Raw genomic sequence first — 26,293 nt, forward strand, 5'->3', positions numbered from 1 at the left:
GCGTTCGCTCTTAGTGCGCTATGCTCTCACTCAGTATTGGGATGTTGGCGTTCTTTTTGCTATTTTGCATCGCCGGCATTCGGGTGAGCGAATTAGTTTTCCCATGCTTGATTGCAGCGGTGGTCAGGGGGTGGTTCTAGGGAGAAGAGCAAAGAGAAGTTGCAGGGGCGTTTCAGGGGGTCGCAGGGGTTTCAGCGAGGTACCAGGGGATTTCAGAAGGGTTTTCGAAAGCATTGCAGATATGTAGATCCAGAGATTTTCCACGGATTTTTAAGGCGTTCCAGGAAAGTTTTCGGGGACTTCCGAGGGTCTCACGTGCATTACATGATGTCCGAGTGGGTCATAAGGTGGTTTCGGGGCCATTTCAGGAAGTCCCAGAGCATTTCAGGCTAGTTTCAGAGACATTGTGGTTTTTGGTTGTTTTGGGGGTCTCAGGTGCGTTACATGGGGTCCGAGAGGGCTTTAGGGGGATTCCGGAGGCATTTCAGGAAGTGGAAGAGCATTTTTGACAGGATTCAGAGGCGTTACGGAAGCGTAACGGATGCGTTTCGGTGGATTTGGATTGTCTTATGTACGTTACATGGGGTTCATGTGGGTTTTAGCGGGATTTCGGAGGTATTTCAGGAAGTTTCAGAGGAGTTTAAGAGACCCCATTACAATATCTTCCGAAACGCCCCCGAAATGCTCTTTGATTTAAGAGTGTTCTCAAATCCCCCTGATATGCATCTGAAACGCCCCTGAAATGCTATTCAACGCCCCTTAAACCTCTAGGAATGCCCTTAAAATGTTGCTGAAACCCCTCGTAAATCCCTTTAAGGCTCCTGAGGCCCCCTTAGTCACACTTAAAGCCTCTTGATACATCCCTGAAACCCTCTTAATACTAGTGGAATGCCCCCGAATTTCCCGTTATCCCATCAAAACACTATCAAAACCTGACAGAACGCCATTAAAAGGCTCCTGAAATCCCCTGAAATCACCTCCTGAAACGGCGCTGAAGCCCCTTGGAATCCTCTTAGCCCCACCTCAAATAACCAGGAGCTGAACCTGTTCTAGTGAACAAGATTTTCTCATTAAATCCCAAACTTAATTCATGCACAACCAGCCATATCCATAAAAACCCGAGCAAAGGTTGATAGCAAATTGAAAACTAATTTTGATGTTGTGATGTCGTAGATTTTGATTACTCACGTTGCTGTCGTTTTGGTCGTTTTAACGGTTAAACATCAAAATCGAGAGCAGAAAAATGTTCCCCTGAAATCAAGTTGAAAACTAGTTTTGCTATCGGTGCTAGCAAATTGAAAACACAATAAGATATTGGTTTTTTATCAGTTGAAAACAAAACGAGTATGCAATATGATGCTGTATTAGGGCAATGAAAACAAAACTGAGAGAACATATTGAGTAATCAATTTGCAGTAAAATGAAAACGATGAAAACAAATTTACAACATCAAATTTTGATATAAATGTGCTCTGAAAAGTATGGACGGAAAACAAAATTGTGAATACATAATTAGTTATCGTTTTGTTGTAATAATACACTGGTTATAACAAAAATATAATTCATTGTTCTTTTTATTTAAAATATAAACAATAGAAAAGTGTTTAAAGCTTTTTATCTTGTCATTTATTTAACCAGATAAATCAATACAAGCCCAGCTATATTAATCAAATTAGTTTTGATTTTTCAACCGGATCAGAATTCATATCGATCATATTTAATAAAAAAGTTTTAAACAAATGTAGTTCAAGTCAAATAATTAAAAAAAGGTTTTCAACAAAATTGAACCTCCACGGGAAACGCTGTTGTTTCCTGTACAACATTGTTTGTTGTGCACAGCGTTCTGCAATCGGCGATGGATGCCCGCGCGACCGCCGAACGATTAAGCAGAGGTTTTATAAAGATTACAGTTACTTATCACGTTTTGCATAAGTCGGTTGCACTTAGAAGCAACCTTCTGTGCCACCAGTGTTGTATCATTCAATAAGATCCGACGCTCATGGAGACAATCTGAAAGAAATTATTAACATAAAAACTAATACAACTAGATGGTTTAATTATTATGATTTACCGTTAACAAATTGCACTTTGTTCTTCTCGAGTGCAGTGCGATCAGCAATTGTTCGGTTATTGGCATCATCTTCAGCATCATTGACATTTTTCTTGCCACGACCCATCGGATTGTTCGATGATCGTCCCGTTACCGATTTTCCCTCAAAACCTTCTGGCCAAATAGCGTACATAAGCAGTTTCACGAAAATGTAATCGCTATCCTTTGCCACCATGGACATCTTCGATACATTATCTGCGCTCAGGCAATCCGGATATCCTGTTACATTTTCAAACGGTTTGTGAGTGGTAGGTAAAAGCTTCGACATCAAAGCTTCTTGCATCCTTGCATGAGATCGTTCAATAGTGTCCTTGCGCTTTTTGAGGTACATGTTCCGCCTCTGTAGTTCGTAGTTGTCAGATTTCAGTTTAGCCACTTCCTCTGCCAATCCACATGAACATTCTTGGATCTTCTCTTGCGAAGTTAACTGATTCTGTACACTTTTGTTCACCATTTCATCTCCGCTCATGTCCCATCCAAGAAAATCATTTTCCATGTCTGAATCCACCGACGTGTCTTCCAAATCGGAATGTTGCGACTTCGTTTGTCCTGCACTATTTCCGATATTCAGTCCAGAAAGTAATCTTGGTTTAGCGACAACCCAGTTCTTGGAAATCTCATCAGAATCGACAGATTCAGACATTTGCTGAAAAATAAGAATATGGTTTAAAAATCATAGTAGATGCAGAGATGGCAAGGAAGTTCTTAAACGGACGAACAATCACAACAAATCAGTTCATTTTCTTATTTGACTGAATTTATGAACTAGCAGATCATATTGAATGGACCTTGACTAAAAACACAAAAAAGTTATTTATGCAACAAGGTAAAAGTTTTAGCACGAGCGTTACATTTTTCGAACGAGGCTTACCGAGTTGGACAAATACTAAGTGCTTAAAAAATAGAGTTTGGCATTCAGTTGCATAACCATTTAATGCAATGGTTTTACGTAATACGGAACGTAACGAAAAAAATCATTGCAATTTACAGTACTCTTCGTATTTATCCAACTCGGTAAGCCTCATTGGATAAATGTACGACTCGTGCTGAAAAAAAACATCTCTGCAACTTTTTGCATAAATAACTATTGCTTTTTAGTTCAGCATTCCATTCCTTCTCAAGCGATGGTTAAGTTTAGAGTCCAAGCAGTTTTTCAATATCTTACCTTCATTTCAAGTTTGTCACGTTCGCCACACTGTTCCAACTCATCATGTCCATCGTCATCATCGCAACCAAAACTATCGGCATGATTGTCAGAATCTGATGTTTCAGAAGTGCCTTCCATGTCGTTTCCGGTAAATTGTTGCAAAATAGTTTGCTGCACACCCGATGCTCGTATGGCGCCAGGTTTAGTTTGTTGTTGAGGCTTTGCAGATCGCTGAGTACCTTTGGCGCGTGGCGAAACTTCGGAAATCGTGGAGGTTCCTGGTGTTGCGTTTCCGTAATTTGAAGGCGATGTGCTTCCAGCCTCGGTATCCCTCTTCGTGGATTTGCCACGGGATTGTTTTTTAGCAGCGGGCTCGCCATTTGGTTCACCGGATCCAGGCATTTTCTGTGCAATTCGGTCAAAGGTTAAAAAATAACAAATCTATTTGATATTTACTTTTGCTTACCCGGAATTCCACAAGATCATCTCCACTGTCCTGTTCCTGTGAAAACGTTGTAAATCCCTCCGATTTTTCGCCTGACGAACCAGCTTGACTAGCCTGATCCCTGCCGGAAAACGTGCGTTTCGGTTCGGCCCCATTCTTTGTTCGTTTGCCAAAGGACCGTTTTTTGGCGGCAGGCTCATCACTTGGCTTGCCGGATCCAGGAATTTTCTGTAAAATCATTCAAACGTTTAGAAAATAACAATTCAAATTAATATTCACATTAGCTTACCCGGAATTCCGCAAGATCGTCTCCAGGAATCATTGCAAACTGGACTGATTTTCCGCCTGACAGACCAGGTTGTTTGATAGTATCACTCCTGGAGAAAGTGTGTCCCGGTTCAGCGGCGTTCTCTGTTAGTTTTCCAAGGCAAGATTTGTTGGCAGCGGACACACCGCTTGGCTTTCCGGATGCATGCGTTGTCAAATCCGGAAGGTTGTTTCCACTGTTCGGTTTTTGCAAAGCCTTTGTAGAACCGACTGTGGAGCCAGCACGCTTGACATTCGTCGGATCACCTCCGGATTGACCCGACTGACCTAATTTGACGACTTTTTTCCGCCTGTTTTCGATTTTCGCCGAGGCCGGGTTATCGTCGGACTCGAGCGCTTTCTGGAAATAAAGAGAGGTTAAAAAAATTCACCAAATAGCGTTTCTTGCATCAGCTTACGGTTGATTCTGGAAATCCTTTCAGGATAAACTCCGAGTTCTGTTCGTTTGCCAGCGTTAGAACGCGTTTTTTCGACGCAGTAGTGCGTTTTCGAGCCATTTTTAATAAACTAAACTTGCAAAATGTTTTTTTTTTCAACAAACAGAAGACGCACTGCAACTGACGGCGACGCAACAGAGTACACGCAAAAACGACTACGCTCAAAAATGTGTTCGGCCTGCACATTTTTAGTAAACATCCATGCCGCACATGACTGTGTTGGAAACACACATTTTTTTTTTAATTGCTCGTACGCTCACATGAGCATGTATTTTGCAATAATTTCGACATGGCAACCTCACTGGGTTTATAAACCACCTTCAAATACCGAAAAATATTGATATTTAGCAAAAATGTTATCGTACGAGCAATTTTAAAAATGTGTGTTTCCAACACAGTCCCTGTGCGGCATGGGTGTTAACCAAAAATGAGAGTTTTTATTTTAGAGAGTATGAACCGATGCACGAGTTCACGATTTTGACGTTTGAGCGGTGGCGTGTTTACAGAAAACGAACTTGTTTACATGGTATTCTAGATAACAAAGCACCGCTTAATAGTCAAACGAATGAACATGTGCTTCGGCGCCTAATTTTATCAAAGTTTGTTTGGTATGAATTTCTCGCTCAAGTTTCCATAACGGACTATCTAAAACGGTTTTTTTTATTTTCAATTTTTTAAAACTATTACGTATTAACTTTACATTTGCATATTTTTTTTATGAAGGCAAGATCGTGTTTGATATTTTTCGTACAAAAGGTTAAAACACAAACTAAAATGCAACCTGATTATGAATTATTTTTTTTTATGGGTAATTCTTTTTATATTGAGCACAGCTGATATGTACATCATTGAAACTAAATATAATTCAAACATCATATTTTTTGGATAGAATAACAAATATCAATAAAATGACAGCCTTGAAGAAAAGAAAAACCCATAAAACATTAAATTTACAAAATAATTCCAGCCACCAAAATGATTACCAATACCGGGCCGAGATTCAGATTATGCAATAATTCAAATGCTCTAAAACAACATAATTTTATAAAAAAATAAATTTGATGTTTTTTCATTGTTTGAATGGATTTTTCTGCCAAAGCTAGTTATGTCCTCTTGAAAAGTAAGTTGTGGTTGATGTTCACCAATCGTCCTAAAAAAACATACAAAACAACCGACAAGCTATAGTAAAGTAAAGTTACGTGCTGCAACTAAATTTCTAAAATTCTAAAAGAAAACTAAAACAGAAAATGATTCGTCGAAATAAACGGCATCATTATATGATGGCTGAGAACCAGGGAAGAAAATACGTTCGCAAGGTATATCAACTCTGGATTACTTCCGAACCAATTTTGATGAATTTTCTTTTTCAGTCCATTCCTCGGCGGCTGGATTGTTCACAATCCTGCGATGATGCTGTTGAAATAGATATGCAAAGAACCCTAACAACAAAGATGCCAGCTGAATGTTCATCCAGTGATTCAGAGTTCAATGGGTTTGACGATTTTGAAATGGTTCCTGATGAAAACGTTACTGCTTTGAAAACATATCTTGGAGAACAGCAGAATCGCTCAGCTACGATAGAACATAACGTTTGTACAGCTACACATCTACCAGTGAGCTTTGTGGAAGTCAACTCTTTAGAGGATAGAGCAGATGCAGACCTACAACAGCAACCAAATGTTGACGAAAGTTTTGGAACATCAAGCCAAGGACATGATTCTTCTGATCAAAGTTTTTACGAGGTATATTTATTGTGGATTGCCAACGAAAATTAGAGTATTGAATTTGCCGTTTTAGTACTGAATTTTGACTTTCTTTTATATATTTTAGGATGTATTTGGCAAATACAAAAAACCGATGGAGTTCAACACAAACATTCAAATATACGAGGTGCTATATATGATACTAAATTTTTATATAAAACTAGCTGTACCCGGCAAACTTTGTCTTGCCTACTGCGTTTTTTGACGTTTGAAGTCCCTAGCCAAGCGTCCAAATCCCCGTTCAAAATGTATGAAACCCCGATTTCCAAAAACTCTCAATTTTTTCATGTTTTTTGCCTCATAAACCTTCCTTGGGTGAAAACTAACGGAACAAAACAAAGACGATCAAAATCGGACCTTTCGTTCGCAAGTTATGCGCGGTCCCACGTATGCCACTGCATTTTTATATATATATATAGATAGATATCAGTTAACTCAGGAAGCTGTTGTACAGCTACTGAAAATGATTAATCTGATATCCGGCATAAAAAACTGCCCCGAAAGTTTTGAAGCGTTTGCCTCTGTGTTCCCCGATCCATATGATTCTCATCGCGTATACTTATGTGCCCAATGCCAATGTGAATACGGCTTGACAGCTCCGGTAAAGGACGCTATCTGCTTGGTCCATGGATGCAACTCAACCAAGTTTGATTTTTTCATTGTACTGCCCATAGAAAAACAACTGAAGGAAACAGTATTAAAATATAGGCGTGAGATACAGGAATATGAAACACTGGTTGAAACTGACAGACTCTCTGATATTAATCAAGGTAACATGATCACAAAAATCAAAGAAAACGACGATGGAAAACTGCTAACTCTATCCGTGAACACAGACGGAGCAGCCGCCTACCGGTGGACGCTTAATAAGCCGTGTTATCCCATATTCATTGTGCTCAACAATTTGCCACCTCGCATACGCTTCAGCAAACATAATATAATGCTCGCTGCAATTTGGTTAAGTAAAGGAGATCCTAATATGAGCCTGTTCTTCAAATACTTCTGTAAGGAAATACGAGATCTAAGAGAACGACTCGAAATAGACGGAGAGTTGTACAAAGTAGTTGTTCTTCAAACCTGCTTAGATACAGTAGCCAGATGTAAAGTCCAAGGAACTACGCAATTCAACGGAAAATTTGGATGCTCTCTATGCCTCCACAGCGGAAAAATCGTAAATGGCAATCAAAATCGGTATCCAGTCAGCTCTGTAAAGCAAAGGGATCATAATTCAACTAAAAACATAATGTTGGAGGTACACGAAACAAAGAAGCCAAAACAAGGAATTAAAAAATTATCGGTGTTTCTTGCTGTGCCAGATTTTGACATAGTTTATGGTAATTTTTTATTTGTACGCAACAGTAGGTATCACTATAATTAATCAAACTTTTTTTTATAGGCTTCCCTCCCAATTATATGCACAACGTTCTCTTGGGTGTAGTAAAAATGATGTGGGAGTTATTTTCTGCTGCATCCAACCACAGCCAACCGTTTTATGTGGGGTTACAAATGGGAGAGGTTGAGAAACGGATGTCTTGTATACGTGCTCCTAGTAATTTTTCTCATTACACAGGCAGATTGGATGACATGAAGAAAAACAAAGCCGCAGATTGGGAGAACATTATGTTTCACTATTTTTACCCTTGCTTTTATAAAATTCTCCCTAGAAAATTTCTGCATCATTTCATGTTATTGGCATCATGTATATTTGAACTGTTAGACGTACATTTGACCCAGGCACAGATCAATATTTGTGAGCAATCTCTTAATCGCTTTGTCAGAGATTTTAGCAAATTTTACGGAGAAGAAAACATGGTGTTTAACGTTCATTTGTTAACTCATTTATCGGAGAGTACCAGAAACTTTGGTGCATTATGGAATTCTTCTTTATTTCCCTACGAAAACGCTAATGGAGTTGTTCTGAAATATCGCACAGGCAATAATCACCCCGTAATTCAGATTAGCACGAAATACATCATGAACAGAATATGTCAGTATGAGATTGTGTCAAATCCAGAAATTAAGCTGTGGCATTCAAAAATATGGAGCACAAAGAAATTCGCCGACCTACATTATGATTATAGATTGTCATATACATTGCCAAAAAATATGGTTATAGATAATGACGTACAAGAGAAGGTTTTCAGTTACCATGACCGAATGTATATTGGAAACATTCAGTTCCGAACAAATTTATCTTGTAAAAAACTTGGCTATGATGATTCTTACGTTTCCGTTGATGATGAATTTTACCGTATAGAGCAGATCCTGACTGATAAAAGCAATGTGTCGTATATTGTTGCAACCAAGTTAATCACTAAACAGCTATTTAAAAACATGTATTCATATATAGAGAGTGATATTCTAGTTCTGAAGAAAACTAAAAACTATTTCCGACAATGTGTCAGCGTTTCTATAAATATGGAAGGTGATATCATAAATTTCATTTCAAAATGCAAATTCAGCAGTCAAGTAGATTAATGGTCATGGTCGATAAACTGCAGCGTAGTAGATTTGTTTAGTAGATAAAATAAAAATTACAACATTATCAAAATTTACATTTTACTGTAAGTATTTCATACAAATATATGTTTTATGACTTTAAAACACATCATATATTTCTTTTTCAATATTCACATGTCTTAAACGTAGTATTTCCTATAAAAATGTTAAATGAATGCCACTTGAAAACAACATCAAAATAATAACAAAATTTGATGTCAGATAAGATCGCAAACATTTGAAATCAAATCGTGTTATCAATTTGATGTAGATTACAAAAAATGTTATCAATTTGCTGTCATTTTGATGTTGGACTTTGCTCGGGAAGAGATTCAAGTGTACTTCAATACATTGCCATACAGACTAATGAAATGAACCTAAAAGCTATTGTTGGGTAATAAATACTTTATCATCTTACAATTTCAGCACTGCTTTGTCATTTGCTACAGACGAGAAAATCAGCGACAATACGAGCTGCGGGCCACCTCGGAATCGGAATGTTCAACCTGGATAATTGCCATTCGGGAGGCAAGGTAATGAGACGTTTCTTTTCTTGGAAAAGACCTCTACTTATTGACCACATGGCTCCTGATGGCTGTAAACCAATTTGTTCATTGAGCAAAACTTTTCTATAGAAATCAGTGCTTTCCGTTGAATTGGCTATTGAACCTAGTCCAGTAACATCGCATTGTATGTGCGTTTTTTTCTCCCTCAGCTTCAACAAACTGCTCTTGCAAAAGGAGGAGCTCGAACAGAAGCACGTTCACCTGCTGCAGGTCGTTGAAAGCGAGAAAACAGCTAAATGGCAGTACACTATGCAATGTGAAGAGCTTGTGTCTGAAATACGGAAGCTCAGAGCCGAGGTAAGTGGTATTTGTTTTTCCCTTTGCTCGCATCGCATCATTCGCTCGCTGCTGCATTGTTTCAACCTTTGACACCCCCTGTCGGTGGAGTGGGCGGAGGTAAACCGGAAAGACGTATACTTTCTGTGCTTATGGTCTGGCCGTCGTGTAGGGGCACTACATTCGCTGCTTCATCGCTATAGCCGGAAAGGAAGTCAATTATTGTTTTGGTGTTGCTTTACTTTTATGTTGGCCTGGTCCATTCTGTTTCATTTATGTGATTTTTTCTACTTCCGTTACCCATTCGTTTTGATTTCAAAATGCAAGGGAAACTCATTGTTTTTCTTAGCTTCGCTTTTTATTCAACGTTGAACGACTTTTCTATTCGTTGGGAACTACAACCTTTATGTCTTAGCAGCGCAGTGGTTTTCAACGTAACCCATTCAGAAAGCATGCTTGGTTTTCTTCCAAATATGGCGTAATCATTCATTGATTTGATTAATTTGCCTTTATTAAAGAGACTTTCCATAATCATTCATCTAGTTACAATTTGATTAAGTAATATAACGAGGTTTAGTAAAAATTAATTTGTGGTGACATGGGATGGATTGAAAACCACTGTCCTAATAGGAATAAGTCCCACTGCATAGATCATGCCAACAGAAGAAGGACCACTTCCCACGCGCTTCCAAGCTGACCGATTGTGGCCACTCACTGCGGCCGGTTCAATCTGGTTCGAATACGAACATACCTACTCTCATCTTGTTTATTTTTCCGTCGTTTGCAGTTATATGCGCTTCGCAAAGAGACCCGCACCAGCTACCACGCTACGCCGCGAGGGAGCTTCAGCGTACCGGCCGAAGGCCAGGACGACCACTCGTCGCTGTCCGGTCTGTGTGCGTCCGTGCAGGATTCGCTCGAGCTGAGGAAGATTAAGAAGGTGCAGAGCTTTTTTCGCGGCTGGCTGTGCCGTCGCCGTTGGAAGCAAATAGTCGAAGAGTACATACGGTCACCCCACGCGGAAAGTATGCGGAAACGAAACCACTTGGTGTTCAGCATGGTTGAAGCCGAAGAGGAGTACCTGGAACAGCTGGAGGTGAGTTTTAAGCGGGAAGCACTATTGGTACTATACATATTTTTTTAAAACCTGTGCTTTTTACACATTGGCTGAATATCATGGAAAAACAAAACTAAAATCAAATTTTGTGTACTTTTCAATGAAAATCGAGCATCATTGCATCGATTAGGATAAGGCCGGGGTGGCCTCTGCTGTACATGGTAGCCGTCTGCATTCCACTCGGTCTATGGCTGTTTGTCTCCAGTTCCGCACTCTGCGTAGGGTCCGCAGATCGTCCTCCACTTGGTCGACCCACCTGGCTCGCTGCGCTCCACGTCTTCTTGTACCGGTCGGATGACTCTCGAGAACCATTTTAGTCGGGTTGCTATCCGACATCCTGATGACGTGACCCGTCCACCGTAGCCTACCGATTTTTGCAGTATGGACGATGGTTGGTTCTTTCAGCAGCTGATGCAGCTCGTGGTTCATTCGCCTTCTCCAAGTCCCGTCTTCCATCTGCACTCCGCCGTAGATGGTGCGCAACACCTTCCGTTCGAAAACTCCAAGGGCACGTTGGTCCTCTGCACGTAGGGTCCATGTTTCGTGACCATAGAGAACGACCGGTCTAATCAGCGTTTTGTAGATAGTTAACTTCGTGTTACTTACGGCGAACTTGTGGAGTCCAAAGTAAGCACGATTTCCTGCCACAATGCGCCTCTGAATTTCACTGCTGGTGTCGTTGTCGGCGGTCACCAGTGAGCCCAAGTACACGAATTCTTCAACCGCCTCGATTTCATCACCGTCGATATAAATTCGGGGTGGCGGGCGCGCTGATTCCTCCCTGGAGCCCTTTGCCATCATGTACTTTGTCTTCGACACATTTATGACTAATCCGATTCTCCTGGCTTCACTCTTTAGTCGGATGTACGTTTTCGCCATCGTCTCAAATTAAATATAATATCAATATCATCAGCGAAATCAAGCAGCTGGGCGGACTTCGTGAAAATCGTATCACTCGTGTTTATCCCCGCTCTCTGAATTACACCCTCTAAAGCAATATTTAACAGCAAGCACGGAAGACCATCACCTTGCCGTAACCCTCTGCGAGATTCGAAGGGACTCGAGAGTGTCCCTGATACTCGAACTACGCACATCACTCGATCCATCGTCGCCTTGATCAACCGTGTCAGTTTATCCGGGAATCCGTATTCGTGCATAATCTGCCATAGCTGTTCTCGATCGATTTCTGCAACACCTGGCGGATGGCGAACATCTGGTCCGTTGTAGCGCGTTCATCCATAAATCCAACCAGATATTGCCCCACGAACTCTCTTGCAATCGGTGATAGACGGCGGCATAATATTTAAGAGAATATCTTGCAGGCAGTGCTCAGTAGTGTGATCGCGCGATAGTTCCCGCAATCCAACTTGTCGCCCTTTTTGTAGATGGGACACACGATACCTTCTGTTCGCGAACATACGCTTCAAATGACGGCAGCAGCATGGTAAGCTGCGCGACCACCAACCATTGCATCGGAACCATCATCGATCATCGTGACGAAGCACACGCACTCACTCGAGCCGACGAAATAGCAGCGACTAACAGCGAGAGAGCGAGTGCCGTGAGTACCCACCGTGAGAGCAGTAGCGAGCGCCGCCGTCGTAGCCGCACCCGGCATCATCATCATCATTGACTGTCGTCAGTGATGGTGATTCCACACACGTCGCGTGGATTCTACGCGCGTGTGGATCCTTCCACGTGATTCTAGAACACCTTCCATCCATTCCTTTCTTCTGATAATACTTCCTCCTCCCAAATCTTGGTAATGACCCAGTGTAGTGCTCTCACCAGTGTTTCTCCATCGTATTTTAGAAACTCACTTGGTAGTTGATCTGCTCCAGCGGCTTTGTTGTTTTTCAACCGGCCAACCTCCTCCTCAACCTCTTGGTGGTCAGGGGCCGGAAGTCTTTCGACCTGTGTACATACTCCTAGATCTGTTACCACGCCACCTTCGGTAGTTGCAACGTCGCCATTGAGGTGCTCATCGTAATGCTGTCGCCACCTCTCGACCACCTCACGCTCGCTCGTGAGAATATTCCCGTGATTATCTCGGGACATGTCGGCTTGTGGTACAAAGCCTCTGCGCGAGCGGTTCAGTTGCTCGTAGAACTTTCGTGTGTCCTTAGCGCGATACAGCTCTTCCTTCACCCTTAAATGAAACAACACAGCACACGAGTAACTTTCACGCAGCGATCGAAAAGACAAAAGAATTTGCACGCAGATTTGTGTAACACCGGATCAGCACATTTTTTGTGTTGATCCAGTGTTACACAAATCTGCGTGAAAATTCTTTTGTCTTTTCGGTCGCTGCGTGAAAGTTACTCGTTGCGCTGTGTACATCGAGTTCTGCGTGTTCGCTTCGCGATCTCGTTCTTCCTGCTGGTGCTTCTTCATCCGGAAGACTGAGTTCTGCCTGTTCCGTGCATGTCTATAACGTGCCTCATTCGCTCTCGTACGGTGTTGCAGCATTCTCGCCCATGCTGCATTCTTCTCGTTTTTCAACTGTTCACATTCGCCGTCGTACCAGACGTTTCTGTGATTCGGAGTCGCGAAGCCTAGTGCTGTAGCTGAGGTACTACCTATGGCGGATCGGATGTCCCTCCAGCCATCTTCAAGTGGAGCTGCTTCAAGCTGCTCTTCCGTTGGTAGGGCCACTACTAACTGCTTTTGACTAGTTACATTTATTAAAAATAAATTGGATTCTAGAGAAAGACAGTCTTACTCTACAATCAAAAGCATCCATTATCGTATTTGGGCTTTTAAAAATTCAGCAAACGAAGCCATATAACAATGCAGAGATGAACCAGCTAAGGGCTGAAAGTCTCTGATGACAAATCAATCAATCAACCATAGAACAACGACTCTTCGAGACCGCCCGGTTAAAGGCTTGAGACTCCTGTGAAGATCGCGTTCCATAGTTTGAGGAACCCTGGTGTAGAATATCATAAGTGATATAAACATGTTAACATAATGGACATTTGACAATACACTATAAAATTGTGTATCATTACGAAGTTGAAATGCCTGTTAAAAAAGAATGCAATTTTAAAAGACACTCACTAAAACTTATAACTCAAACATCGGTATCCCAGAGCTTCCGAAAGGCTTTAACCCAGAGAACATAACTCTAAAGCACAACCTGTATATTAAACAGAAAAAAAGCTCAGATGAAAACTTTAGCATCACAGCTACATTTTCGATAAAACATTATCCTTGTCGTTCTGCTATCATTTACTTCCCCACGCAAATGACAGGTGTATAAACTTTACTGAAACTTTTGGTGACGTTATTTATATATATACAGGGGGTGGCCAAAATGTTTGGGATAGGCAACTTTTTTTTCTCTCACAGAAAAGTTCAACATGCTATAACTTTTCATAGAGTACATCAAAAAATCCCAAATTTTGACTGTTTGTCAACATATTATATGTGCATCATTGGTACACATTTGGGCTCGATTGATCAATGTTTCGCAAAGTTAGAACCGTTCGGGTAAAACACTATTTTTTAGACAACTCATTTTTGAGCTGTCGTATCTCGGAAACCAGTGAACCGAATTGAATAAAATTTTGAACGTACACTAACAATATGTAAATGCTTCACAAACTATTAAAACATAGGTATTTTTTAATCGTTGAAAAAATTTATCGTGGATTGACACTTTTTGCATTTTTCTCGAAAAATGCATTTTTTTACATCAATGTCAATAAATTTTGGTGTTGATATCCAAAGATTTTCCACTTCTGTTCTCAAGTTATCTCCATTCAGATATATAAGAGCCTATTTAGATTGAAGGATGAACACATTTAGTAATTTTTGTGTGGTATTGTAAATTTGACTTATTTTCCTCTATATGGGTAAAAATTTCAACCCGGTATAATTTAATTCAGCGTGAGAAAATATTAAATTTTATAACGTCGTATTAAGTATCAATATATTGTTAATAAACGGTAAAAAATTCATTAAATTCGGTTCACTGGTTTCCGAGATATGACAGTTCAAAAATTAGTTGTCTAAATAATAGTGTTTTACCCAAACGGTTATAACTTTTCGAAACATTAATCAATCGAGCCCAAATTCGTACCAATGATGCACATATAATAGGTTGACAAGCAGTCAAAATTTGAGATTTTTTGATGCACTCTATGAAAAGTTTTTTTTTTTATTCTTAATCACTTAACCAAATTTACAGCTCTATTGTCCACTGGGGCACTACGTGAGCAATTTCAATTGACAGCTGCACTTACATTTTGTACAGCGCCTAGATTCTATTCTACTTTATCGAACTGGTTGCCTTTCTGCTGCTTTCACTTTTTCTACTTCATACCTAGTAGAATAATGAGCACAAGGATGATGATGGATGGCCATTGTTCCTTTCCAGTTCGATTGGGGGTCCATTATGAGTAGCAGTTCGCCGATGTCCAGGTATCCGGGTTCGTTTGAGCCATGGGGCTCAGAAGAGGGTCAGTGTCAGTTGCTCCCGGGGGAAAAGCAACTGACGAAAAAATGCAAGTGCCGGAGCTGGGAATCAAACCCATGACCATCCGCATATGAAGCGAACGTGTGACCAACTACGCCACGGGCCCCGGCATCTCTATGAAAAGTTACAGCATATTGAATTTTTATGTGGGAGAAAACAAGTTGCCTATCCCAAACATTTTGGCCATCCCCTGTATGTAGAAGAGTTCTTTTCGGAGTCTTATGGCAAATGATCGAAAGACATTTTACCGAGTTCCTGTGAATATCTGCTTTTAGTAAAAAGAAGGAGAAAATTTTAATATGAATTCAGCCATCTGTTCATTTGTTAATCTGTTTATTTGATCATCTCTTCTTTCGGGCATTTGTCTTTCAATGCATTGTTATTTGACCAACTATCATTCGGCCATCTGTCCCAAAACCTTCCTCGGAAAGGCAGACTACATATCGTCCTCTTAATGCTACAGCTAGGTAACTCGAAAATAAAAATAGTTTTGAGAAAAACGACTTTGAAAATTTTACATTTTTTTGATGCAGTTGTTCCAAAGGTATGGAGCCTTCAAAATACATATTTTTTGCATTGATTGCTCATTCAGCTTCTACTCTTTCTGCTACAAGAAAAAGATTTAAACTATTTTCGTTTAAACATTTGATAAAATCAATAAATGGTTGAAAAATTGTCGAGTTACCTAGTTATAGCACTCAAAATGCAACATGAATAATGGAAGAGATGTTCTGAGATACCTAGTTTTTACCACTATTGATATCATTCTTTTCAGTTTTCTTGCTGCAGTCTGCAAATTTAAAAGGGTTTACATATTGAAATTATCATGTAATTACTGAATTTGCTAGGATGCCTGCTATATCACCACATGACACCTCAAAATGTTCATAAAATAATCGTCTACGAACAATCACAGTTTTTAGCTAAATCAATACAAGTAAAATATTTTAAGTTTTTAAGCCTAAAATGAAAAACAGTACTACATTTTCAATCTACTAGCAAAATAATGTCAAGTAACATTCTCAAGGCCAAGCGTCTGATAGTTTTTAGCCAGTGCGGTTGAAAATAGATATGATTTTCTTAGTTACCTAGTCATAGCACTCAGTTCTTGTATTCTACACTGAGATACCTAGTTTTAAAAATGGTGAATGTTTTCATCGTTTATAATCGTATTTCATTGGTCTTTGGATATATTATAGAGCTCAAAAAGCTCGATATAATAGTATACTCAACTCAAAAACGTCAAATTTCGAGTTACCTAGTTCTAGCATTAACCCTCGAGCGATCGCGCTGTTGTATTTTGTACAACACGTTGAAAAAATCTCGCTTCTTGTACTCAGCATTAGTGTGGTGCTGACGCAGGTAGTCAACCGCGCGAGTTACGGAAGGTTAAGGGGACGATATTATCGCCTCCTTAATGCTAGAACTAGGTAACTCGAAAATCATTGTTTCGAGAAAAACGACTTTACAGCTTTTCATGCTGTTGTTCCAAAGGTATGCGGTCTTTAAAATAATTATTTTTTAGCATTGATTGCTTATTCAGCTTCAACTCTTTCTGCTTCAAAAAAAGTTTTGAACTATTTTGGTTTAAAACTCTGATAAAAACAATAAATGGTTGAAAAATTGTCGAGTTACCTAGTTATAGAACTCAAAATACAACATAAATAATGGAGGAGATGTTCTGAGATACATAGTTTTTACCACTATTGATATCATTCTTTTCAGTTTTCTTGTTGCAGTATGCAAATTTAAAAGGTTTCACATATTGAAATTTACATGTAATTACTGAATTTGCTAAAATGCCTGATAACTACCAACATGACACCTTAAAATGTTCATAAAATAATCGTCTACGAACAATCACAATTTTTAGCTAAATCAATACAAGTAAAATATTTTAAGTTTTTAGGCCTAAACTAAAAAAACAGTGGTAGATTTTCAATCTATTAACAAAAGACCCTACTAACAACAGTAGCTGCATAAAAGCTTATGGAGCAAACGCTTTTGGTAGAAAGCTCGTTTAAGCTCTTATACAGCAAAAATGTTAGTTGGGGAATGACTAGTAACATTTCCCCGTCCAAACTCCGATGGCTTTTTACCTGTGTAATTGAAAAAATATATAATTTTCTTAGTTAATAGCACTCAGTTCTTGTATTCTTCACTAAGATACCTAGTTTTGAAAATGGCGAATATTTTCGTCGTTTTTAATCGTATTTCAATGGTCTTTGGATATATAATAGAGCTCAAAAAGCTCGATATAAGGGAATATTCAACTCAAAAACGTCAAATTTTGAGTTACCTAGTTCTAGCATAAAGGGACGATATTAGCGTTTAACATTTAATATTCAACTTTTTCCTCAGGTACTCGTCGCGTGTTTCCTGCGTCCCTTCAAAATGGCCGCCAGTTCTAAGCGTCCTCCATGCTCGCACGAAGACGTCAATTCGATCTTCCTCAACTCCGAAACGGTTCTGTTCCTGCATCAGATCTTCCTGAAGGGCCTAACCTCACGCCTGGAGTCGTGGCCAACTTTGGTTCTTGGTAAGACAAATATCAAACCGCCAAAACAGCTGTCTCGTCCCACAGTGTCTCGTTGTGCCTCGTCTCCCAGCTCCTGGTCCAGATAATCGTGCAACTGCTTCACCTTATCGCATTTATCATTGTTGTATAAAATTAGCTTTAATTTCTAACTACATTTCTAGGTGATCTTTTCGATATGTTGTTGCCCATGTTAAGCATCTACCAGGAGTACGTACGCAACCATCACTACAGTTTGCAGGTACTGACCGAGTGCAAGAGCAACACGAACTTCGCGTCCGTGCTGAAGCGGCTGGAAGCAAAGCCCTCCTGCCAGGGGCGCAGTCTGGAAACTTTTCTCACATATCCGATGCACCAAATCCCTCGATACATCATCACACTGCACGAGCTGCTGGCTCATACGCCGCATGACCACGTGGAGCGTAAAAGCTTGCAAAGTGCGCGCCAGCAACTGGAGGACCTTTCGCGCCAAATGCACGATGAGGTCTCGGAAACCGAAAACCTACGAAAGAACCTGGCCGTAGAGCGCATGATCGTCGAGGGGTGTGACATACTGCTCGACGTCAATCAGGTGTTTGTGCGGCAGGGTGAGCTTCTCCATTTAGAATAAGCTTTGCTGGATAAATAATGTGCTTGTTCTTTTGCAGGAAGTTTGGTACAAGTTCCACCGGGGAAAGGAAAGCTTCTGAGTCGTCTGGCTTCGTTCAAAAGCGACCGGGACCATGTTCGACAGTGCTTTCTCTTCTCCAACCATATGATTATAGCAACGAGGTAAGAGTTTTATGGATTAGTTAAGTTCGAAATTCTTTGGTACATATATGGCATTTTCTGACAGTTGATGCCAGTGGTTAACCTTATAGACAAGAACCTTTATGGCATAGTTTGCACATAACAAAAATAATAAATGTTAACAAAATTGTGAATTTCTGGAATGCTACAGACTACAATCCCAAATGAAATTAATTTTTATTCTAGAGAACCTAAACTTCCTATCGCGAGAATATATGAATTAATGTTTGAGAAAATTTATGAATGCTCTAAAAAAACTGTGGAATCTGTGAGGAGTTTTTTTTGCGAATGTACCGTTGGTATCTCCGGAGAAATTATTTGAGGAAACTTTGGTCGTATTCCTTGGCATTCTTGATGAGTTTGCTTTACAATGTTTCTAATAAAGTCCAACTTTTGTTTGACTTATAGTTTGACCAGTTACCATTTCCGTTTTTTTTTTTTTTTATTCCTGTTCGGGTTTGTCACTGCGACCAGTTTTTAGATCTATTGTGACATTACCCGTATCCTTAGTGTAGTGCATGTCGCATTACTCAATTGCCATTGAGGGGCAATAAAGTATCGATTTTGATACAGTTTTTGTTTTGTTTTCTTAGAAAACAAAACAAGAGTACTGATATTGGCCATGCATCGGAAACCTAGCATCATCCTTGTTTTACTGCTAAATTCTCCCCAGTAGGAAGTTTAGGACCCGGGTTTTAACATTAGCAGCAATATCATTCCAATAATGGAACATGTGTTCAGTAATAAGGATTCTAGTATGTTCCTTGCGTACTAGCACTTTCCAGTCTTCGAAGAGTTGGTACATACATGGATCCCTAACCCAATTTGATTTCCTTTGCATTGAGTTTAGCCTCAGATGGTGAGGTTTTTAACTATATGCAAAGTAAAGTTGGTAAACTCAGTTTTATTCAAAAACTGGAAGTCACCAAAACACCAGTAGTAGGACTAAATGCTATAACTCCTTGAATTACAAGAACACATATTCCAAAATTGAAAAATAGGACGACACTAGATTTCGGTTTGGTAGATCTATCACCGCAACGCAACCCAAAAAGGCGATCTACCCACGCTACGGGCTCCGTTAAAGATCGAGCATCTTTTAAACCCCCTCAACCATTCATCCCTCAGCACGGGTCGCCTGACACCTTGGATTGGGGTTACCTGTTTGGTGGACTTTTACCCCCGGAACAGGTGGTCCGTAGTGCTATTCTAAGCCGGCAGCTACACGGGCTACACCATTTCCGTTTAGCTTTTAAAATACAATTTGTTTTTAACTTTTTTTTTACAGAACATCCGGAGGTCGGTTGCACTTACTACCGGACGTGGGTAAAATTCCGCTGGCGGATGCTACCCTCGTCGAGGACCCCAGCGAAGTGCAACACGAGGAGGAGAATGCCTCCGTGTGTTCCGCCTCCACCAAAGGCAGTACTTTGAGTGTAACCGAAACGGTCAATGCCGGAAATCGTGATTTCAAGATAATCGTAGAAATAAAGTCCGGGATAAGGCACACTATTCACTTAGTTGCGCCGACCATTCAAGACAAGGAAGCCTGGATTAGTGATATATCGCAGTGTTTGGACAATATTCATATGCACTCGCTACTGTCGCCTGGAATCGGGAGCTCGTCTGGAGGTAAATGTTGTGCTCATCCAAACTCCGTGTTGAATGAATGTTCTTCAATCTTGTCTTATTCTATTTATCTCTGATTCTCGGTGTTTTTCTTTTCTATGTCGCACGTGTAACCTTGGGGTCGCGGGTAAAACTATGAAGGATCCATCTTTGCAGGACATCAAGCGCTCCGAGCCGACCCGAGACTGTTCAAGGACGACGTGGACATTCGATTTTCCCGAACGCTCAACTCATGCAAATTACCTCAGGTTCGTTATGCGACCCCGGAACGACTGCTGCAACGGTTGACTGACCTACGGTTCCTATCGATCGACTTTTTGAACACGTTCCTGCTCACCTACCGTGTGTTCACCGATGGAGAAACGGTGCTGAAAGCACTGAAAAGTGTATTCTACGATCCTCCAACGGAACCGTCGTACGACTGTGATCATCAGACGGATTTTTTAGAGCTGCCCTACCAGGATGGACGGGCGTCCCCACGGAGAACGTCCGGTGCTAGTTCGGTTTCGGGTAAGTATTTTAGGAAGGTAAAGATTGTGTTGATTCAAAACTGCTTGATTAGCTAATTCATAGGTCGGCAGAGGCTCGCGAATTCTGACCATCCACTTCGTTCACATAAATTCAGTGACTAAAACAATTTTAGTTACCAAATTTAGAATTTTTGATACCTAAGTTCAATGTGTTCTGATATTAGTTGTCATAATATTAGGTTGTACCGCATTCTTGGCATTGAGCTGTTATCTAGCCGACCCGATACTAAACGATACGAAACCAATTTCCAGTTAACCCTCTAATACCCAACCCCGCCTTTAGACGGGGTATAGTTTGAGCATTTTTGTAATTTTAGTTTCGTGGACAATCAAAATTTTTATATTTTTGGCTGACATTTAGGACTGCTCTGTATATCTCAAAATGATTTTTGGTGTCTTTTAAGGCGTATTTACATTTTTTTAAATCATTGGAAAATTGATGTTTTAGTCACCTTTCAGAAGTCATTGTTTATTTTGTATTAAATCGTTACAAATCACATATTTTAAATTTTTCCCAATTCATTCTATCAAAGTAAAATAGTTTAAGGGAGTCGAATACACTCTAAAATTATTTTCCTTCAAATTATACGAAAAATAATATTGTCAATAAAAAAAAAATAATAATATTTCAACAATAGTCATAAAATCTTAAAATGTTTTCGTCTCAAAAAATCCGCATCCCGAAAGGGCTTCCAGGAAAAACATAAAAGTGGAGGGATGTCAAAAAATAAAAATAAGAAAAATCAAAAACCGAAACTTGCAAAATCGAGAATTAAAAAGAATCATCTTCCAAAACATGCTTAAATCGATTTTAGATGACGAAAAATTATACTTAGATCAAAATCAAAAATTTGGGTATTAGAGGGTTAACCAGAATCGGCCAGTCAATAACCGATACACTGCGGTCCGGAATTAAGATGAGCGTAACTAGTTGCACTGATTAACCAGGAAACAAAATCGTCCAAGCATCAACTTAGATACGCCGCATTTCAGTTTCGGAACGGCTTAGACCAAACCTTACTTAAAACAATCTCTGATTATGCGCCAACACATTAAAAAGTGAGATGCAGAGCAACTGCTCTTTGTATTCCTACTGGAAATCTTCTTGAAATTCTTCTAGGAATTCCTACTGGGGTTCCTTCAGACATTTCTGATGGGAATCTTTCAGGAATTATTTCCTGCGTTTTCCATGCACCCGTTGCACATCCTCCTATAATCCCTAGGGGATTCTCAATTGCAATGCTTGGAGATATTCTAGCTAAATATTCATGCCTAAGGAATCTCAGTAAGCGTTCCTTGAAGGATTCCAGTAAGAATTCCGACAGTATCTCACCAGTAATTCCTGGGTATATTCCAAGAGTATTTCCAAGAATTCTTGATGAAATCTCTGAAGGAATCTTGCGAGGTATTCTTGGAGGAACTTCAAGAGAACTTCCTGGAGGAATCACAAGATGAAATTCTATTGGGAAATTTCCGAGGAATCGCAGAGGGCATTCCATTTTTTTTCTGTTCGGGTGAGCCACTGCGACCAGTATTTAGATCTTTTGGGGTATTACCCGTATCCTTAGTATTTAAGGCATGTCGTACTACTCCATTGTCATTGAGAGGTGAGGCAATGAAGCATCGATTTCTGTACAGTTCCTGTTTTGTTATCCCAGAGGTGCAAGAAATAGATTGCGATAAAAAGGTCCCGTCATCATAGATATTGAAATCCCAGTGAAAGAGCGCCCCTAATCAAACACTATCGATTTGAATTCTGAAAATAAAACAAACCGGTGGTACTGATATTTATCCATGCATCGGAACTCTAGCCCCATCCATGTCTTGCTTCTAGTTTAGTCCCAGGACAACAAAGAAAAACCCGGGACTTTAGGCTAGTTGCAAAACTCTGTCAAATTAGAGAATGTATTCTGCAATAAGAATGCACGTGAGTCCTTGAATTACCAGAACTTAACAGTCCTTGATAGGTTAGTACGCAATTAGATACGTAAAGCATGTTTGTTTTCCTAACATCAAGTGTAGTCTCGGGTGGGCAAAGTCCGATTCTTTAACTATCAGCAAGGCAGAATAAATGCAATTTTAGAAACTGTCACTAGTAACAAGGATTTGTACCATGAATCCTTATTACCAAAACACATTACCCCAACTTCACAAACTGGATGTCACTAGGGTTCGGTTTGGTAGATCTTGAACCGTAACGCAACACATAAAGGCGATCTACCTACGTTACGGGCTCCGTTAAAGATCGAGCATATTTCAAACCCCCTCAACCATTCATCCATCAGCACGGGCCGCCTGACACCTTGGATTGGGGTTCCCTGTTTAGTGGACTTTTACTACCGAAACAGGTGGTCCGTAGTGTTATTCTTAACCAATTGAGACAACCGCTACCGACACTACACAGCTATCTAGGCTGATCGGGAAAAGAAGTTAATATTGGTGACCAACTTCATACGGACCCGAACAGCCGAAGAGCATTCCATAGGAGCTCATCCAAGAATTCCTGCGGGAATTCTCTTGAAATTTTTATTCTTGGTATTTTTTTTTGAATTTCTGAAGCATTTACAGATGGTATTCCTACAACTATAGCTATTAACCCTTCGGGACGCGCGCCGTTGTAAAAAGTACAACACTACCAAAAAAACTCTCGTATACAGCGTGAGCGCAGTGCAGTCCTGAAAGATTAAGAGTCCTCCAGGAATTTGTTCAGGTGGAATGTTGAGGATTTTTGAATTTTGAAATAATCCCTTGAAAAAGTATCTGGATGAATTTATGGATAAATTACAGCAGAAATTTCTGGAGGTACCCTATCAAGAATTTCTGAAGGAATCTCAGCAAGAATTTTCAGACGTCTCACAGGAATTCCTGGAAGAATTCTTGGAAAAATCTCTGGAAGAGAAAATTATTACAAAAATATGAGATAATCGAGGAATCCCATCAGATAATTGAAGAAGTTTCACGAAATTCTGCAGGAACCATTTGAAAACCCATGTAGAAATCACAAAAGGAATCCCAGTGGACAATCCTAGATGAATTCCTACAAAATACCTTGGAGATCCATGGAGGAATGCCGTAAGGAATTCTTGGAGACATCCCTGGAGAAATTCTTTTGAAGAATCTGGAGAAGAATTTCTGAAGGAATCCCAGCAGGTAATCCTGGAAAAAATTCTAGTGAAAATTCTGACGAGTTTTTGGAGAAATTCTAGAACTAATCACAAGAGAAACTTTAAGTAGACTCTCTAAGGGAATCTCAGAAGGAAATTAAAGAATTCTTGGAGTGGGCAATTCGGAATTCACCCGGGAACGCCTGATAAAATTACTCTAGAAATGCTTGCTGGGATTGCTCCAGAAGTTTCTCTGAAGGATTCAAATGCTCTCCCGTATGATTCCCCTATGACCAGAGATTTTTTCCAGGATTCCTATAGAAATTCCCTTTGTGATTCCTCCAGAAAAAAAAAATGGAAAAATAAAAAAAATAAAAATTAACGATTTTTTTTATTGTTTTTTGATGAATATTTTTTCTAGAAAATCGAAATGTTCTACAAAAACGTTTCAAATAATGTATGCATTTTTAAAAATAAATCTTTTCAACAATTTTTTACATTGCTTCTTAATTTGAATTTTGCCGCTGTTCTACAACACGGCTTCTATTTGCACTCCAGTTTTTATAACGATATTAGCATTTTTTGTGGAGGTATGGCAATAAATTTGAAACAATGTCGAAGAATATTATGTTTCTACCGACGATTTTCTACTGAGGTGATAAAATGCATTGTGGTGTATCTCTGCGTTCTGTTGTAAAATTCCATGCAATTTTCAATTGGAATGCAAAAAGTGTAGAGGCAACCGATCGTGCTCAAATTTTGCACAGATAATCAGGACCTGAAATGGATCCAAAAAAGCTTGGATCTAAGAAAACGGTTCCGATGACTCACGCTAGTATACAGCCACGGGCTTATGAGTGAACTTCATTTTGGTAAAAAAAGCGAATTCGGTTTCTGCAGAGTGATAATCCTCCATGAATTCCTTCAGGCATTCTTTCAGAAGTTTCTTCTGAGTTCCTCTATAAATTCCTTGTGATATTCCTACGGAAGTTTTTTCGCAGATTCCTTCAGGAGTTCTCTCTGCGATTCATTCACGAAATCTTTCTAGAGTTCCTCCATGAGTGCCTTCAGAGATCGATTTAAAAGTTATTTCTAAGATTTCTGTAGAGGTCCTTCGATGGACCCCACTTGAATTACTCCAACAGTTTCTTCTGGTGTTCCTCTTGGGAATCCTTTCTTCATGGGTTTCTTCTTATATTCGTCAAGAAGTTGTTGTTGTTGTTTGTTTATTACCAGGGATTTTAACCTTTTATGGGTCATTCATCCCGTTCGTCAAGAAGTACTTTTTTGATTTTTTTTTTGAGAATTCCTGCAGCAGTTGGAAATTCTTCAAAAGTTTCTTCTGTGATTTTCCAATGAGTTCTTTCTGAGATTCTTCAAGGAATTTCTTAGAGTCTGAAATGGATTCCTCCAGAAGATCCTTCGAGGATTCCCTCAGGTTTTCCTTTACGAATACCTCCTGCAGTTCCTTCTGAGATTTCTCCAAAATTTCAAAGTTTGACCAGAATTTACTTCTGGGATTTATCCAAGAGTTCCTTCAAAGATTCACCCTTCTGGAAATTTCTATCGTTATTTCTTTCGGAATTCACTCCTTCCTTTAAGGATTTCTTCTGAAGTCTTCTGGGATTTCTTTAGATGTTCCTTCTGAGATGTCTCCAAGAGCTATTTCTATGATTTATCTAAAAATCTTTCCTAGATTTTAACAAGAACTTCTTGCGAGGTTTTTCATTAGCTCATGTGGGGATTACTCCAGAAACTGAATTCCATTACTCCAGAAACTAGAATTCCATCATGAATTTCTCCCATTGGGATTTCTTCATGATTTTCTCCGGAGATTTTCCCTGGATTTTTTCAAGGATTCTTCCTTTCAGGTATTCTTTCAGAAATTCAGAACTTATTCCAGAATTATTTTAGGAACTTCTTCTGGGTTTACTTAGGAATCGCATTCCGGCGTTCCTCCTTCATTCCCCAAAATTGTTTTATGGAATATCTCCAGAAGTTTTGTATAAATTCCTCCAGATGTTCGTTCTGGGTTTCCTTCAAAAGCTCCTTTTGAGATTATATTTCTCCAGGATTTCCTTACGGGAATACCGGTAAAAGAACTTCTGAAAACATTCTAAAAGCAAACACATTCCCTGAAGGAACCTTTGTAGAAATCTCAGAAGGAACTCTGGGAGGTATCACAGAAAAACAATTTCTGGAGGAGTCCTAGTTGTTGCGATAGACTTAGCAGGAATTCTTTCAGCAGTAATCAGTCCCGAGGAATTCGGTGAGATCAGCTTAAAGCTAAAAGGAAAGTTTATTAAAGGATAGGTTTTATAAATGAAATTCATGTTTTGTTCACATTTCAGTCTCCGTACTACCGTTTCGTCTAACTCACAACAGTGTTCTAATGTTTAAATTTTCAACCTGTAGATAGTTCAAAATATAGATCTAAGTTTTAATCTAGATTAAGAAATATAAACAGTTTACCTTAGTTTAGTGTTAATTGCAAATCAAAAAGAAAGCTTCCAATGCAAAACCAAAATGTTGTTTACG

At 39.6% G+C, this 26,293-nt stretch overlaps 2 protein-coding genes across 15 annotated transcripts in view; one reads left to right on the top strand and one right to left on the bottom strand.

The window, feature by feature from the left end:
- The window catches only part of LOC109402762 (ras-specific guanine nucleotide-releasing factor 2-like), an 839,143-nt gene that overhangs the window by 185,905 nt on the left and 626,945 nt on the right, over window positions 1-26,293 (top strand). For 12 of the 14 annotated variants that reach the window (XM_062861315.1, XM_062861326.1, XM_062861327.1 and 9 more), the window contains 8 exons: window positions 9,155-9,261; window positions 9,444-9,591; window positions 10,358-10,666; window positions 17,529-17,706; window positions 17,868-18,290; window positions 18,351-18,474; window positions 19,781-20,124; window positions 20,263-20,631. In XM_062861315.1, coding sequence (XP_062717299.1) covers window positions 9,155-9,261; window positions 9,444-9,591; window positions 10,358-10,666; window positions 17,529-17,706; window positions 17,868-18,290; window positions 18,351-18,474; window positions 19,781-20,124; window positions 20,263-20,631 — 2,002 coding nt within the window. The remainder of the gene's footprint in view (window positions 1-9,154; window positions 9,262-9,443; window positions 9,592-10,357; window positions 10,667-17,528; window positions 17,707-17,867; window positions 18,291-18,350; window positions 18,475-19,780; window positions 20,125-20,262; window positions 20,632-26,293) is intronic. The other 2 variants (XM_062861325.1, XM_062861329.1) reach the window with 1 other exon arrangement.
- LOC109430340 (uncharacterized) lies at window positions 1,230-4,877 on the bottom strand. The gene is made up of 5 exons (XM_019706400.3): window positions 3,992-4,877; window positions 3,724-3,930; window positions 3,276-3,662; window positions 2,072-2,756; window positions 1,230-2,010 (listed from the first exon to the last, which is right to left on the bottom strand). Exons 1-5 carry the CDS (start codon window positions 4,022-4,024, stop codon window positions 1,883-1,885), a joined length of 1,440 nt encoding a protein of 479 aa, XP_019561945.3. The 5' UTR covers window positions 4,025-4,877; the 3' UTR covers window positions 1,230-1,882.

Source organism: Aedes albopictus, chromosome 3, assembly GCF_035046485.1.
Source record: "Aedes albopictus strain Foshan chromosome 3, AalbF5, whole genome shotgun sequence".
NCBI lineage: Eukaryota > Metazoa > Arthropoda > Insecta > Diptera > Culicidae > Aedes > Aedes albopictus.